Source organism: Thalassophryne amazonica, chromosome 13 (assembly GCF_902500255.1).
Source record: "Thalassophryne amazonica chromosome 13, fThaAma1.1, whole genome shotgun sequence".
Taxonomy (NCBI): Eukaryota; Metazoa; Chordata; class Actinopteri; order Batrachoidiformes; family Batrachoididae; genus Thalassophryne; species Thalassophryne amazonica.
Window position 1 is genome coordinate 9196730 of NC_047115.1, and position 16249 is coordinate 9212978.

A 16249-nucleotide genomic window follows, 5' to 3' on the forward strand; every position below is an offset into this window, starting at 1 on the left:
TTTGTTTTATTGATTGTTTGGCGATGGGTGTGGGTTTGGTCTGTGATTGATGCCCCTCCCACTGACACTACACCCCAAAACTGCTCAACTCTACCCCCACATCAAGATAATTTAAAAAAAAAATAAAATTATATTGATTTAGAACCAAAACCACCTCATTAGTGGCTTTGAACCCTGACTGTAAAGTGAATAATTTAACAGACAAATAGTTACATTATCATTTATTGACCATGACTCTGGTATTAATTGAGTTCTATCAGCCAAAGAAAAAAACTAAAACATCCACAAACACATCGCCTTCAACGGCCTACTTTCACCGTAAAATGACTAGATTTTAATTCAAGTATTACGTTGACACTCTATGTTATAATCCTTTCAGTGTTGACGTGTTTATTATTGATTGATTGATTGAATGATTATTGATGGTTCTGTTGAGTTCAAACCCAACTTGAATGTTTGTCTCTGGCATTATTGTAAAAAATAATCAAATAGTTGCACTTTGAAGTACCAAAGTACTGCCTCAAATGTTTAAAATACATGTTGAAAAAATCATAAATTAACAGTGTCAAAAATTAACACAATTAATGATAATCTTTTAATGATCAAAGGTGTAACTTTAAGTTGGAACCAAGGATAATCATGTAAAGTCAAGAATAGTGTTAAAATTAACACTGAAGAAGGTCACGAGACATTAATTAAGCAGTTTTGATAAACTTTTTTTTATTGCTTTACTGAGATGATGTAAAATTCATTATGCATTAGCAGGCAGTTGTGCATGTGGGCAGCGTAGTGTCTTAGTGGTTAGCACTGTTGCCTCACAGCAAGAAGGTCATAGGATCGATTCTCACCTGTGGCCATTCTCTGTGGAGTTTGCTTGTTCTCCACGTGTTTGTGTGGGTTCCCTCTGGGTGCTCCGGCTTCCTCCCACATTTACAGACACGTAGGTTAGGTGAACGTGAAACTTTAAATTGTCCGTAGGTGTGTGTGCGGGTGTGAATGCGTTTGTCTGTCAATATGTAGCCCTGTGACAGACTGGTGTCCTGTCCAGGATGTGCCCCGCCTTATTCCCTGTGAATGCTGGGAAATGTACCAGCCTCTTCCCCATTACCCTTAATTGGAGTAAGCGGTAAGAGTGAGTAAATTGTGCATTTATTAAGATTTAATTATGGCTTTTGCAGCTACCGGATCTAAAGACCAACACCTTAAATATATTGATGATGTTTAGCACTAGCATTTTGTTGTTTATGAGCACAACATACTGTAAGGACTTATAAAGGCCTTATTATATACTTATTACCATATTTTTCAGAGTTTCAGTTGCACCTTTTTCTGTACGTGGAAAACTCTTTTTTTAACACAGCATTTCCCTGTGGTCCACTTTAACAATAGACAGGAACTCAGTGTAGCACTTGTGCACACCACAGCATGTGCTGTTATTTAACATGGGGGCTTTTAAATTCTAAAAATAAGAATGATAGACAAACAAAAGTGCAAAGGACAACATATTTTATGTTATTTGATGCAGATGAACATGGATTTCTGACCCACAGCTTTGGAAATATGACAATAAAAACATGAGTACATTTGATTTTTATGTATTTTTATTATTGGAGGTTCTTTTTAGTGCATTGATTTTTTGGAATGGCTCTTATAAATAGTTATCATGCCAGAATATAAGTTGCACAACCTCCCAAATTAGTAAAAAAAACAAAAAAAAAAAAACACACAAAACTATGACATACTCCAAAAAATGTGTCAACTAACAATTATTACAATCACCTTAATATAAGGTATTTGCTTGAATTTGTTCTTGATCTACTTTATGTAGGAACACGAACATAAATGATATTTTCATAAAAAATGAGGAATTACAACAACACCTTAAGAGTGGTTAAAATCCAGATGAAATTTTTTTTTTTTTTTTTTAAATAACAATTACGTTGTTAAATTATAGAATATTGTTTTTTGTCCTCGGATCAGCGGGTAAGTTAGTGGCAGATAATCAGCTTACTGTTTACTTTGTGCGGCACTGGCTCCGTTGGAGCGAATTCGACAAAAGTGAGGGAGCTAATAAAGGCTTTGCTGGCTCGTCGGTCCAGCTCTGACAGGATTGTTAAGCCTCCTTTTTATTTTTGGAACATTCAAATAGAACAGTTACGTAAGCCTTTGACTTGAGAAAGACATTCTGGTTCCTGGCTTGTCTGGACGGCTGTGTTGTCAAAAACATTGAATAGGTGCATCAAGGAGCTGTTGACATTTTTGTAGCGATCAACCATCAAGTCCAAAGCGTCTGCATTCATGACCAACCCGTCATCTGTCAACACTGATGCTGTTATCGCCAACGCTGCTCACTCTCTTTTCCCATACACCAATTCATTCTTTCTCTCCCCAAGCTCCAGCTCTTCTCTTGCTCCTGTTCATTGCTACTATTAGTGAACATGAGACAAAAATGTCCTAAAATACATTTGGCAATCTGAATCTCTGTTGGATAATTGTTGCAAAATTACATGATTATTCTTCCTGCTTCTGGAATTCCTTACTGTCACACTTTTGGAGTTCGGATGTGTTTGGCTGCAGCTAAAAATGATTTTTGGCCTGATTTGAGATTTAATTTGGAAAGATTTTAAACTTAAACTAAAACTGACTCAAATGAGTCTTGACAACTGTGATCACTTGTTTTATTTTTTTTCTTCAAAAATTGAAAATAATGACATTTTATGGAATATTACTGCAAATGGCCAGGTTTGTTTTGCTAATCTTAGCATGACCTTGTACAGAGACTTGAAGCTGGACAACATACTGTTGGATGCTGACGGTCACTGCAAGTTGGCAGACTTTGGGATGTGCAAAGAGGGAATCCTCAATGGAGTCACCACGACCACCTTCTGTGGGACACCAGACTACATAGCACCTGAGGTAATGTACACACTTTTTTCATAAGTTGAAATTCATATTTGACTGTTTGCAGATGATACCGTGATATATATATATATATACCAGTGAAATACTTTTGAGCTCAGCACTGACTGTCCCTAAAAATATGAATTAATAAACACCCAAACAGAGGTTAGCAGTTAGCTTGTGCTTTGGACTTGGGAGGGGGGCGTGTTCAGACTTTTTAGTGACACACTGAGCCACCCATGCTCCACCACTTTATGCATTAATGAGTTCATTGTGAATCAGTGCCGATGGGGCTCTCAACATAGTGACGCCCAGAAAAGGGGGTCATTTCGGCTGTTCCAGGTCTCTATATTGTAGGTGTTACAATGATGACAAAGAATCTGAATCTATAGAAAAGCGATGGGTGATGTCACGCAGACTCTGTCCAGCAGTGGCGGCCGGCCCATAGGGGGCGCTCGGGCGCTGCCCTCCTAGATGTGGAGGGGAAAAGTCATATATATTTAAAAAGTATTATGTCAGTTTTACTTACTTGTATGTGCCTACATGTAATATGAATGATTAAAACAACACTTCCTCCAACTGACTCTCATTCAACAGTGCATTTCCATCGACAGGAGCAGAAAACGTACGTTCCTCGTCTTGGGCGCCATTCAAAGCGCCCTTGAAGTGCAGCGAAATAACCAATTGTATGTAGTTACTAGAGAAAATTAATAAATATTTGGCAAATCAACATTGCCAAAATCAATGGCGTTGGGGCGCCGGAATTTTAGCCCTTGCTACAAAAATGCGGGAACGTTAGATTACAGTCAGTGATATATGTGACACTGCAGCTGTCAGTCAGGAAGAGCGACGACGACATTTGGGTTATATTTATTTATTTTTATTTTGTCTCCGTGTGTTTTGCTGGAGTAAGTTGAAGAACTCTTCGGAGGTTTAAAACGGGACAAAACTAATCTAATCAATGACACCAAAGTTTGGCAGGGATCCTTTTGGAGGCGCATGGAGGTGCGCACATCAGATCTTTCTCGTGGTTTAATGACAGTTGCACATCCCGGTTGGAGGAGAGACGTTTGTCTGACTCGTTATAAACCGTGTCAGGCTTCATTCACACAGTCAGCGCGCACACGTCACGGAGGCTGCTGATCTACGCGGATGGAAAGGAGCGAATCCACCTCTTCAGGTGAGCTGACGAGCTGCTCGGATTTATTCCCGAATGTTGCTCCTGGTGTGGAAACGAGGGTGAAAATTTAAGATAAATCGAATGAGTGATGTTTTTTTTTATTTGTTTTAGGGGGTCAAAGCTGTGACCTTTTTTGGGACAGCAGACCAGTTAGAATGGCAATAGGGGAGGCTGGGGCTGTTTGTAACAGTGTTCAAAGCTGCAGCCTTGCTGGTATTTTGATTTCACTTAACACGTTATGAGGATCAGTTCACAGAAGTGAAATATTCTTTGGAGTATTCCACAGTTTAAAACAAATTATTTGCTCAGTTTAAAAACAAAACAAAACCCTAAAATAGCAATTTGCATGTTTTTTAAAGAAATTCTAACTCAGCCACTGAGTTCACACAAGACACTTATAATCAGACAAACCTAAGTTTAGCAACGCATTTAATTAAGTGGTTTTGTAAACTTAATTTGCTTTGTCCTCTACACTGTTAATTAATTTTAACCAATTAAATTTAAAGGTTTTGGTGTTATTAGTTAGTCAAGTTATTTAATTTAAGTTTTTCAAGCTTCTTTTTTGCCTCTATTCCACTCAGTAATGTTCATGCAAAATATTACCTTAATTTTCTCTCTCTCTCTCACACTCACTCTCTCACACACACACACACACACACAGACACACAAACATTTTCTCTCGCTCTCTCTCTCTCTCACACACACACACTCTCTCTCACACACTCTGTCTCTCTCTCTGAAGGTGGTGTGAACATTGTACTATGTACATAATGTTCTTTTGTCAATTGAAGAATTTGTCCATGTTTTTAAAGAGTGTAAATTTGGTGATATTTTCTATTTTGTTAAGGTCGGTGTCATTGTGAACCCCAGGATCGGTTTGTCTGAAGATAATGGCAGTGCAGTACAGTTTGGTGTACTATGTGTGTAATTGGTGTCAAATGGTGAAATGTTCTTTGCTCAAGAACTTGAGTGTTGCATTTGATACTGTTCCTTTCCAAAGTAGAAATGAGGCCTAATATAGCTGTAAATGGTTAACTTGATCTGTAAAACTGCTGATTTTGAGAAGGACATGAAATGATTATTGTGGAATTGTAGTAATTTTCTGACTGTTCACTTGAATGCCTGTACTGGACAAGGCAAGGGAATCTATTGGCACAGCAGCCCCACCAAGACTGTTTTTCACCAGCTGCCACTGCTGTCCGGTATATAGAGTCTGTGGTTGAAACTGGGATCTTGCAACTCTGAGCCCCCAAAATGCTGTAAATATAGTAATGTTAAAATTCAGTCCTCAAAGTCCCACTTCAGTACAAGCAGCTTGACTTTTAGTTTTAAAGCTTTTTTAATATTGTTTTTATATTTTAAACTTACTTGAAATTCTACATTTGTGCATGTTTCTCTAAGTGAGGAACGCACTCTGCTGTGGCTCATTTATTTCTTTAGCAAAACCTACAAATTAATTTGTGCTTTTGAATGACTTAAAAGTGTGTGCGCGAGTGTGTGTGTGTGTGTGTGCATGTGTGCACTTTAAAGTGCCACACAGATGAACCACAGAAGACACACTCGAGTCAAACTGCAGGCGTGTCCCTCTTTGTGTTTGTAGATCCTCCAGGAGCTGGACTATGGTCCGTCGGTGGACTGGTGGGCACTGGGGGTGCTGATGTACGAGATGATGGCAGGGCAGCCGCCGTTTGAAGCCGACAATGAAGACGACCTGTTTGAGTCCATCCTCCATGACGATGTCCTCTACCCCGTCTGGCTCAGCAAGGAGGCCGTGTCCATTCTCAAAGCGGTTAGTTGAACTCCCGCCATGTTTCCACTACCTCCCAAACAAAGTGGGTGGATGCAGTAAGAAATGGATAAGGGTGTGGCCTGGTCTCCATGAACATGGAGGATGTGGGCAAACTTTGGACATGTTCAAGAAATATGTGTTGAGGACGTGGCCGAGTCAGGACACAGTAGAACTAAATAAGTAGTGACGACTGCACTGGAGTATTAATGACATGATGAAACCTAGCAGGGACTTCATTGATGTGGAGCACATGTGGCGTGGACAGGCTGTCCCAGCAGCAGGCTGTGGTCTGCTCTGTCAAACATGCCAGTCCCTGTCCATATTGCTGAAACACAGCCAAAAAAAAAAAAAAAAAATCACAGAGTGTATATGATGTGGGACAGTACGGTGGATTAATGGTGCAAACTGTTTCTGTGTAGGCTCTCAGTTGTCCAGGTGATTTCCATAGTAGAGAAGCTTGAATCTAAGACTGGACTGGGTTGCTTAACGCGAGGACATTTCGCTTCAAATCGCAGAAGCTTCCTCAGCTAAAATTCTTGCTCTGGAAGTCTGACTTCTGTCTGACTCTTGTGAAGAGTCCAAGAGTCAAGACAGAAGTCAGACTACCAGAGCAAGAATTTTAGCTGAGGAAGCTTCTGTGATTTGAAGCGAAACGTCCTCCCGTCAAGCAACCCAGTCCAGTCGAAGATTCAAGCTTCACTACTATGGAAATCACCTGGACAACTGAGAGCCTACACAGAAACAATGTGCAGAAGAGGTTACAATTTACCAAAGAACACATCAACTAAAGAGAAATGGAGGAATATTTTGTGGACTGATGACAGTAAAATTGTTCTTTTTGGGTCCAAGGGCCGCAGACAGCTTGTGAGATGACCCCCAAACTCTGAATTCAAGCCACAGTTCACAGTGAAGACAGTGAAGGATGGTGGTGCAAGCATCATGATATGGGCATGTTTCTCCTACTATGGTGTTGGGCCTATATATCACATACCAGGTATTATGGATCAGTTTGGATATGTCAAAATACTTGAAGAGGTCATGTTGCCTTATGCTGAAGAGGACATGCCCTTGAAATGGGTGTTTCAACAAGACAATGACCCCAAGCACACTAGTAAAGGAGCAAAATCTTGGTTCCAAACCAACAAAATTAATGCCTCGCAGATGTGAAGAAATCATGAAAAACTGGTTATACAACTAAATACTAGTTTAGTGATTCACAGGATTGCTAAAAAAGCAGTTTGAACATAATAGTTTTGAGTTTGTAGTGTCAACAGCAAATGCTACTATTATTGTGAACACCCCCTTTTATACTTTTTTTACTAATAGCCCAATTTCATAGCCTTAAGAGTGTGCATATCATGAATGCTTGGTCTTGTTGGATTTGTGAGAATCTACTGAATCTACTGGTACCTTGTTTCCTATGTAACAATAAGAAATATACTCAAAACCTGGATTAATCTTTTTAGTCACATAGCACTACTATTATTCTGAACACTACTGTAGTGATACTATTATGGGTAACCCGTGATTTTTTTCTTTTGTTTTTGTTTTTTTTCTATTTGAATGATCTTTTGCTGCATTGTACCACATGTGGAGTCTGAATGTCAAGTTTCCCACCTGACTCCTGATGTCCCCGTCTGTTGACTTCTTGTTGTTTGTTTTGTTTGTACTGTGTGTACTAAAATGAAGTTGACAAAAGAAAATGAAGTTGAAAAAGCTGTACTGTCCACCTTTGTGATGAAAATTTCACTTAATATTGAAAAACTGATTAGCTCACACATTACAAAATGCTCCCGCTTGTATAACATTCTTCCATGACGTAGTGATGGCAAAACAAGGCCTCATGAAGAATTTGGTGTTTTTTTGTTTTTTTTTTTTTTTCTGAGCCCACTAGATGGTAATGTTCACTCAAAAAAAAAGAGTTCTAAGGGAACTGAAGTGCACTGACTATCACAGAAAGTGCACAGTGCGCCGCAATTTCAACACAAGTTTGTGGTTGGATGTGGAACTGCAGCGAGCCCCAAAGAAATAAACATCAGGTAGGGTAACATGACGGCTCAAATGACAGGGAACCCGTGAATCCCAAATTGGGTGGGTCTGATTTATAGCGTACAGTCCAGTTAAAACTTTGCTATTTACACAGCGAACACAGTCAGAAGCAGGGCTCAAAGGGGTTGTACTGAGACACTTAATTCGTGATGGGTGAGTTTTGGGTGCATTGTGAAATGAACCAATCACCTCCTGCTGTCTTCAGGTGCAGCAGCATGAACTGGTGCACTACTGTTTAGATAGCTAACTCAAAAGTGAGAGGTTTTCTGGCGAGCAAAGGGTTCTGCGTGTTAAAAACACGCAGCACGAACAGCACTCTGTGCCGAACCACAGCTCGTTTTAAGACCAAAACACCCACGGGTGTGTGCAGGTGGACTGAGAGGTGGGTGTGAAAATGATGAGCGCATCTGGCGGAAACAAATAATGACACTTGCGCTGTACGCTGCTTTGAGCTGAGTAGATGATAATATATCACCTGTTAGCATCATGTTATGTGGCGCTGTGCTAACATTAGCCTGTTAGCATCATATTATGTGATACTTGTTACCACTGTGTGATACTAGTGAGTTTTCATGCTGATGTCAGCCTATTAGCATCCTATGATGTGACATATTTTACCATCACATTATGTGATGCTATTGGGTTTTCATGCTCATGTTAGCACTGCATTATGTGGCGCCTGTTAGCATTGTATTCTGTGACATGAGCATGTTAACCCACATCTACAGTGCCATTTATTTTAGAATGTCATGTGACTCGTTGTGTGTCTTGTGACCTATAAGCTCTTCTTCCTCTCTGTCTCTCAGTTCATGACCAAAAGTCCGAGCAAGCGCCTGGGCTGTGTGGTAGCCCAGGGTTTGGAGGAAGCCATTAAGCTCCACCCTTTCTTCAGAGATATCGACTGGACGCTGCTGGAGCAGAGGAAGATCAGGCCACCATTCAAACCCCGCATTGTGAGTTCACACACACTTTTACCTAAGTTTTTCTTTCGGCTGCTTCCGTTAAGGGTTGCCATGGCGACTAATCCACCTTCAACTCACCCAAACCAGAACTCCGATCTTTGTGATCCACATATGGACTTTGGTACACGTTTTATGCTGGATCCTCAAAGAGAATGAACAATTGGGAATTGGTGGAATCGAACCCCAGATCCTCTGTAGAGACACCTGTCACTCTGAAACACAGGATCCTGTTCACAGATCAGGAAGCTGAAATGTGAATGTTACACCTGTAGCCACTTTATTAGGTACACTTATAAAGCACCTTTGTACTACAAATACGTAAACAGCAACTAACATCGACAACTACGAAAATTTGCAATAAAAAATTTCCAATACCGATACCAGTTGTGATAACTTGACTTTGATATCTGTTCCTGAATGATAATTTTTTTGATACCAGTTTTTTTAAAATAAACAACTAGTTTAATAAAAATTTCATGACGGTACAAACCTTTGTTTTATTTTACAGATGGTGGGCACAGTGGTGGGCACAGTTCCGATAATCTGATAACCGATAATTATCAAAGATAAAGTTTTCATTATGGGATTATCTTTTCAGATAACATTGAATCGGACTTATTATCTTCTGATAAATTTTTGTCCGATAATTTTTAGACTGTTAACGCGGTAAACAAAGCTGAACAGCTATAAACTCTTATAAAATTTAAAATCAGTTGAACACCTACCTGTTAAATGTTTTGTAGCAGATGTGTAGTTCTACCCTCTGCAAAAAGAGGAGAGCTGCTTCTAGAAAAAAAACACTCTATCCTCTGCAGGCAAAGGAGAACTGGTCACCAAAAAAAAAAAACTCATTTCTTTTAACCCCATACTGATACGACGGCAATATCACCCAAGTCATCCAGCGGCATACATTTTTAACTTATTGTTCAAATTTTGACCAAATTAATTTCGGACAAGTTATTTAAATTAATGTCACGTCTGAAGTTTTATAAAGTCAAAATATCAGATATATGTTTTAGTTTTAAAGCAATGCGCTGATTTTTAAAGTTTTATTGTAGACATGGTGTGTCCAGATGCATTATGGGTATAGGATAATCTCAGTACGTTCACGACATGAAAAATGCATTTGAGACACTCTGATCAGGACAACAGCATTAAACTCTAGTGCCTAAAACTCTTGTGAATATATTCTCTGGGTTTATAGACGTTATTGTGTTTGCGTTTATTAAATTCCACACATCTTAAACGTAGCAGAGTAGCAGCAGACACAGATTATCTGGAATTTTGTTTTGGCAAGTTTCTACTGCCACCTACTGGCTAGTAGTGTTCATGGCAGTATTCAAACTGAAGCTGGGCTGATATTTTCAATCACTGTACTCGGTTCCAGCTCAAACTGTACCACAGAACCGCACGGTGTAAAAGTTCAGACCGCACGATTTATGTTCTCACACACATTGTACGTTCAGAAACAACACGTTGGACTAGTGTTTCCAGAAGCAAAACGTAAACAGAAGCTTTTTTTTCAAACTTAATTTACAAAAACCCTCAATGGGAGACATCAAAGTTTAAAAAAAATTAAACAAAACAAAAAAAATTACAAGACAGGTCTGCGGTGTTTGCACAGGCACAGTGCAAGAGGTGGTTGTGAGATGTTAAACGCAGCTCATTACTCCATGTATACTAAACGATGCAGGACTTGGCTTTTTTTTTAAAATACCTGTTTTTACAAATAAAAAAATGGAATATTTTACAAAAGCACATTTTTCTGTAAACACCAACACACGACACACGTCACATTACCGTGTTGGTTTACATAATGAATGACGCAACCAGTCAGTGTTTAGCAGAGGCACATTTTACCCAGAATCCTTTGCGATCTGTCTGTTTGTTACAAAACTTCAGAATTAGTGCATTATTCAACATTAAAAGATATATGTTATATTTTAACTTTGTACAAATGACATAATTCACATTAATGGAGTTATTCTATCGGTATTCATTTTATTTATACACCAAATCATAACTCAGCATTGCTTTATTTTCCAAGACCTCTGCCTGACTGGAGCGTTGTGATTGGGTAGAGAGTTGGGCTTTGTGGCTTCTCTCAGCTTGCTTCTGTGTTGGAAGCCATGTAGTAAACAGGAGCTTCCAGCAGGGGGCAAGAGGTTCAAAGACAGAAGTGCTGGTTCATTGTTTGGGTCTGTTGTTGTTTTTGATGCTACCGGAAACGATCCTGGTGTTAAAACTCAAAATCAGCTTGTTAGTAGTTGTAAGTGTAACAGAGATAATACTGGAATTTATTGGTTATCTGTAACATCCGATACATTTTTGGGTGATTTATCGTTTTATCTTTATCAAAGATAACTTTTCAGTTATCTGATTATCTGTTATCGAAGTTAATTTTTTGGTTATCTGTGCCCACCACTGCAGCTGCCTTATGCACATTCACAGAAGTTAAACTAATTGTATGTTTAAGCACCCTACATTTTCCCACTCAAGATAAAAACATAATGATACAGACTGCATTTGCCACAATTTCAACATCTGTTCATATAAATAAGATGGGGAGAGGGGCTGCATCAAATTGAGGAACTGGGAACTGAGATGGCTGCTGGAACTACTGACCCACCATAGTACTGCAGAGAGAAAAGCACAACACACGTGACCCAGTTCCCTCAGTGTAATGGGTTTTGTTTTTATTTGCAGTCTGTTTGTGGTAATGTAACGTTAGCCAGCCAATCACCAGCATTCTTACATGTTGGTGCAAGCATGCTTGCATGCTGGTCACTGCTCACGAATGCTGAGATTCACAACTTGGGTATTAAACTTTGGTATTAAATATGAAGGTATTTTTCAGTACTCATAGTACTGGAGCATTTAGAGAGGGGCCACAAAAGTATAGATGTTTGATACCAACCCTGTCTACTAATATGAGCAACAGGGGGATCGGCTTGTGTCCCAGGGTTCTTGAAATGGAGCAATATCTCCACCTGGCGGATGTTTAACATTAATTCAGGTACAACAGAATATCAGCAAGAGCTCGAGTTCAGTTGTATTAAAAACACAAGCTGAGTTTCCACTACCGACTTGCGTAAAAGATATTTTCAGATTGTTGATTTTAAAAATTAGTTGTGAAATGATATTGTTTTTATTGAGTCATTGAAGGCCACCGCTGAGTTTTGTCATCTTGCGGTAAAACGATCATTCTGGTGAGGCTCTTGCAAGAACTGTAATTATAATTGTCATTGCCCTTTCATTGTTGTGTCTCTTTTTTAATCCACATCTACACCAATGTCATTTATTTTAGGATGTCATGTGACTCTTGTTGTGTGTCTTGTGGCCCGTCGTCATGTAAAAAGTGTTTCCATTACAGTTTTTCTTAAAAAAAAAAAAAAAAAACCTTGTATTTTGAATCGCCTGAGAAACTGGTTCCATGAAGCGTCATCTTCATTGCGATATTTGAGTTTATTCACAATTCCATTTAACGTATTTTCCAGTTCATGACTTCAAACTGCACAGTTCGGAGGGGAACAGAAACCCGCTTACTGTTAGCAATCAAGACTCTGAGTGCTCTACCCAACTGTGACCGCTGAACCGTGCACAGACAGAAAAAACATGCAATCTTAGTCGTAAACGTTCCTGTGTAGCTAGCCTGTAACCAAAGAGTTCAAAGCCTGATCCACTAGAGGGCAGAAAAGAACTAGAACCTTCTGGATATCAGAGAATAGCATTGAGTTGCGATGTCAGACAAAAATATTTGCTACCATAGAGCAGAAAAGCAAAGACATGTTTGTGTGTTTGTTTTTGTTCACTGATTTGAAAACATATTCTACTTTTTTATAACAGTCACTAGAATCTCCAAATCCACCTGACACCTATCATCCACCAAGGGTTCATGCTTTAACTTTCTTCCCTCGTCTTCTTTTTTTTTTTAATCGCAGAAAACCAAAAGAGACGTGAACAATTTTGACCAGGACTTCACGCGTGAGGAACCCGTGCTGACGCCGGTCGACGACAGCATTGTCAAACAGATCAACCAAGACGAGTTCAAAGGATTCTCCTACTTCGGAGACGAGACTGTGGCCTAGACACGCCCACAAGTGTACAATTAACCACATACACACACAAACATGTACACACATGAAACACAATCAGACACACAGTATTTATTGAAATAGGAGATAAAAAACCTTTGCAATGAAAGCTCTTGAACTTTTCCAGTCTGAGCACTCCAGGAATTATACTAGACCATCTGTGACTCAATTCCGTGCTCGTGCTGCTTGTTTGTTTGTGCGGCGTCACGTCATTTCTTACAGTATTTGACCTGCACTGACGTACTTTAAGAGATGACCCAATGCTATGTCACGGGGGGCCTTGCGTATAATCGTCGCATACGCACAAAACGGGGCTTGAAAATATCAGCCGTCATTTTATGACGTGATATGATAAGATGATAACATAAGATTTGTGAAGTATTTAAACTTGAAAAGGTGCACTCCTGTACAGGACCTCTGGTGCATTTGTACTGATCATTAGCGGGATATCGCGGTTCTTTAATGTCAAATAATTGGTTCAGATTCTGTCTGCCAACTGCAAGAGTTTTACTCCAGTGTTGTTAATGTGTACCATATTTATTTATATAAAAATTTACCACTAAGATTTTAAAAGAGTCAGGCGCTAATTAACGTGACCCAGTTAAAGATCAGGCGGCAGTTTGCCGCTGAGATAATCAGGGGGCATCGAATGTTGTCTATAGTGTAAATCCCACAAATATTCTGGGGTTTAGATGACATAAATGGAAATTTTATTGACTTGAACTCATTATTATTGGTTTGGCGCCTGAGCAAGCTCATGTCACTCATTTGTACTTCACTCCAACCACCACAAGGTGGCACTGCAGCCTCTACAAAGGGTGAATGTCAGTTCTCGCAACCATCAGATCAGATTATAGATGTTACGGTGTGACCAAGGCTGAGCTGGTAGAGCGAACTGCTCACGATCCCGAGTTCACATTGGTTGATTAATGAGGGAGAAGTGATGTAACATTCATGACGACCGTGACTGGCAGACGCCAACTTTCCCTGGTTGTTTTTGGTCAAATCAGGGGACTCCTGCGGAGTGTTCAGCCCCATTTTTCAGGAATGATCTCAATTCTACCGTATTTGGTAGAATTAACTGGACTTGCGTGGACGACTGGACGTACTTGATGGATTCTACTTGTAGATCGTTCATCAATGGTGGGTCACGGGAATTCAAGAGGCGTCCACCCCTCATGATTTGAGTTCACACGAAGTTAAATCAGACTATTTTAAATTTTCAGTATGAATTCCACAGTGGCTTTTATAAATGAGGCCGCTGGTCTGTGTGTGTGTGTGTGTGTGTGTGTGTGTGTGTGTGTGTGTGTGTGTGTGTGTGTGTGTGTGTGTGTGTGTGTGTGTGTGTGTGTGTGTGAGAGAGATAGATAATGTGTGTATCAATGTTCATGCATGCGTAGCTGCTTCAAGTCATTTCTGTCCTCTGTGTTCTGTGTCCATCTCCGTAGTTAAACTGTTTTTCCGCCCCACAGACGTACGCAAATGGAAACTTTTTATTGAACCAGTGATTTTTTTTTAACAACAAATATCTACATAGCTTTATGGAAAGTGAGACGTATAAACATGCAACAACTCAAAAGATTTATGCTAATGATGCTGATATTATTTAAAAGTGTAAAAACCAGCGACTGAGACAGTCGAGTCAAAAATCCACCATTTAAGTAAAACTTTAGTGTTTTTAAACTTCTGTTTGTTTGTTTTTTGTTTTTCTGTCCTTATGCTCCATTTTAGCTCGTCAGCAGCCAGATGGTCTTGTTTTTCACCGGAACCTAAAAGGTACAGTCTAATAAACTCAATCCGGCACGGAGTAATCCACGTGAACAATTTGCATCGGGTTCAACGTTACAAAAGTTAAACGTCCAGTCAATTAGCTAGCAGTATCACGTACTCCAATACAAAAAAAAAGTACAAACTCTTTGAAAAACTGATTGATATAGTTTGTAGTCAAATGTAAGATTAGACAGGAAAATACAGATAAATTCCTTTCATGTAATCTGGGTTGCGACTATGTTGACTAGCTTAGTTAAATCACTACAGTGGTTCCTTACGTTAACTTAGCAATTTGTAGCAAATAGTAACAATAACCCAGTCAAGCTTGTTAGCGAACATACGACACACTGTGTCACCCAATTAAGGATTTTACAAAATTATTTAACTTTAATTTGTTGGGAGGTAATAGCGCTAAAGCTATGCCTCAATCCAGTGCCCCCCCGCCAAAGCCACCAATCCAGCAACCAAAGAAAACACTTAGCTTTAAATGTTTTACATTAAGTATGTCAAATTTCAAATTTATTAATTTATATAGCACCAATTCACAACGGGGTCGCCTCAAGGTGCTTCACACAACACAACTTGAAAAGCAGAACAAATTGAATTAAAAGATTAAAAAGCACAATAAAAGAATAAAAGCATAAAAAGTAAAAAGAATAAAAAACACGCAATAACATAAAATACTAATGCTAAAACAGGGAAAATAGATGGGTCTTTGATCTAGACTTAAAAAACTCCACAGAGTCAGACTGTTGCGCCGGGAGATCATTCCACAGAGCCGGGGCACCCGCAGACTTTTTATTCACCCTTGGAACACACAGCAGTCCTGCACCCTGTGAACGCAAGGCCCGTGCCAGCATGTAGGGCTCAACCAGGTCAGCCAGGCAGGGAGGTGCCAGTCTGAACAATTTTATAGGCCAGTAACAGCACCTTAAAATCTGATCTCAGAGAGACAGGAAGCCAATGAAGGGATGCCAGAACAGGTGTAATGTGGTCAAACCTTCTGCTTCATGTCAAAAGTCTTGCAGTAGCATTTTGAACCAATTGAAGACCCCTAATGCTGGACTGTGGTAAACCAGAAAATAGAGAATTGCAGTACTCCAATCTAGAAGAGATGAGTGCATGAATCAGGGTCTCAGCATCAGCCATAGACAGGATGGGATGAATCCTTGCTATATTTCACAGATGGAAGAAAGCTGTCCTCGTAATATCTCTAATGTGGAGATCAAAGGACAACGTAGGATCAAAAATTACCCCAAGGTTTCTCATTTTGTCCATTTGATGTATAACACACAAACCTAAACTAAGGGCTAGCTGGTCAAATTGATGCTGATGTCTCGCTGGACCAAGAACCATGATTTCAGTCTTATCAGAGTTTAAAAGTAGGAAGTTACTAGACATCCAGGTTCTCACTGCTGCAAGGCAATCTTCTAAGGATTTTGTGTAAGTGAGATTACCAGCAGTTATCAACATGTACAATTGAGTATCATCAGCGTAACAATGA

General features: G+C 39.5%; 1 protein-coding gene across 2 annotated transcripts in view; it reads left to right on the forward strand.

The window, feature by feature from the left end:
• LOC117523126 (protein kinase C epsilon type-like) overlaps nucleotides 1–14492 on the forward strand; it is a 110457-nt gene extending 95965 nt beyond the window's left edge. The window contains exons 13-16 of one of the 2 annotated variants that reach the window (XM_034184544.1): nucleotides 2778–2916; nucleotides 5682–5870; nucleotides 8726–8872; nucleotides 12823–14492. In XM_034184544.1, the coding sequence (XP_034040435.1) occupies nucleotides 2778–2916; nucleotides 5682–5870; nucleotides 8726–8872; nucleotides 12823–12969 (622 nt within the window). In that variant the 3' untranslated portion in view covers nucleotides 12970–14492. The remainder of the gene's footprint in view (nucleotides 1–2777; nucleotides 2917–5681; nucleotides 5871–8725; nucleotides 8873–12822) is intronic. The other variant, XM_034184545.1, reaches the window with a different exon arrangement.
• The last annotated feature ends 1757 nt before the right edge of the window (nucleotides 14493–16249 follow it).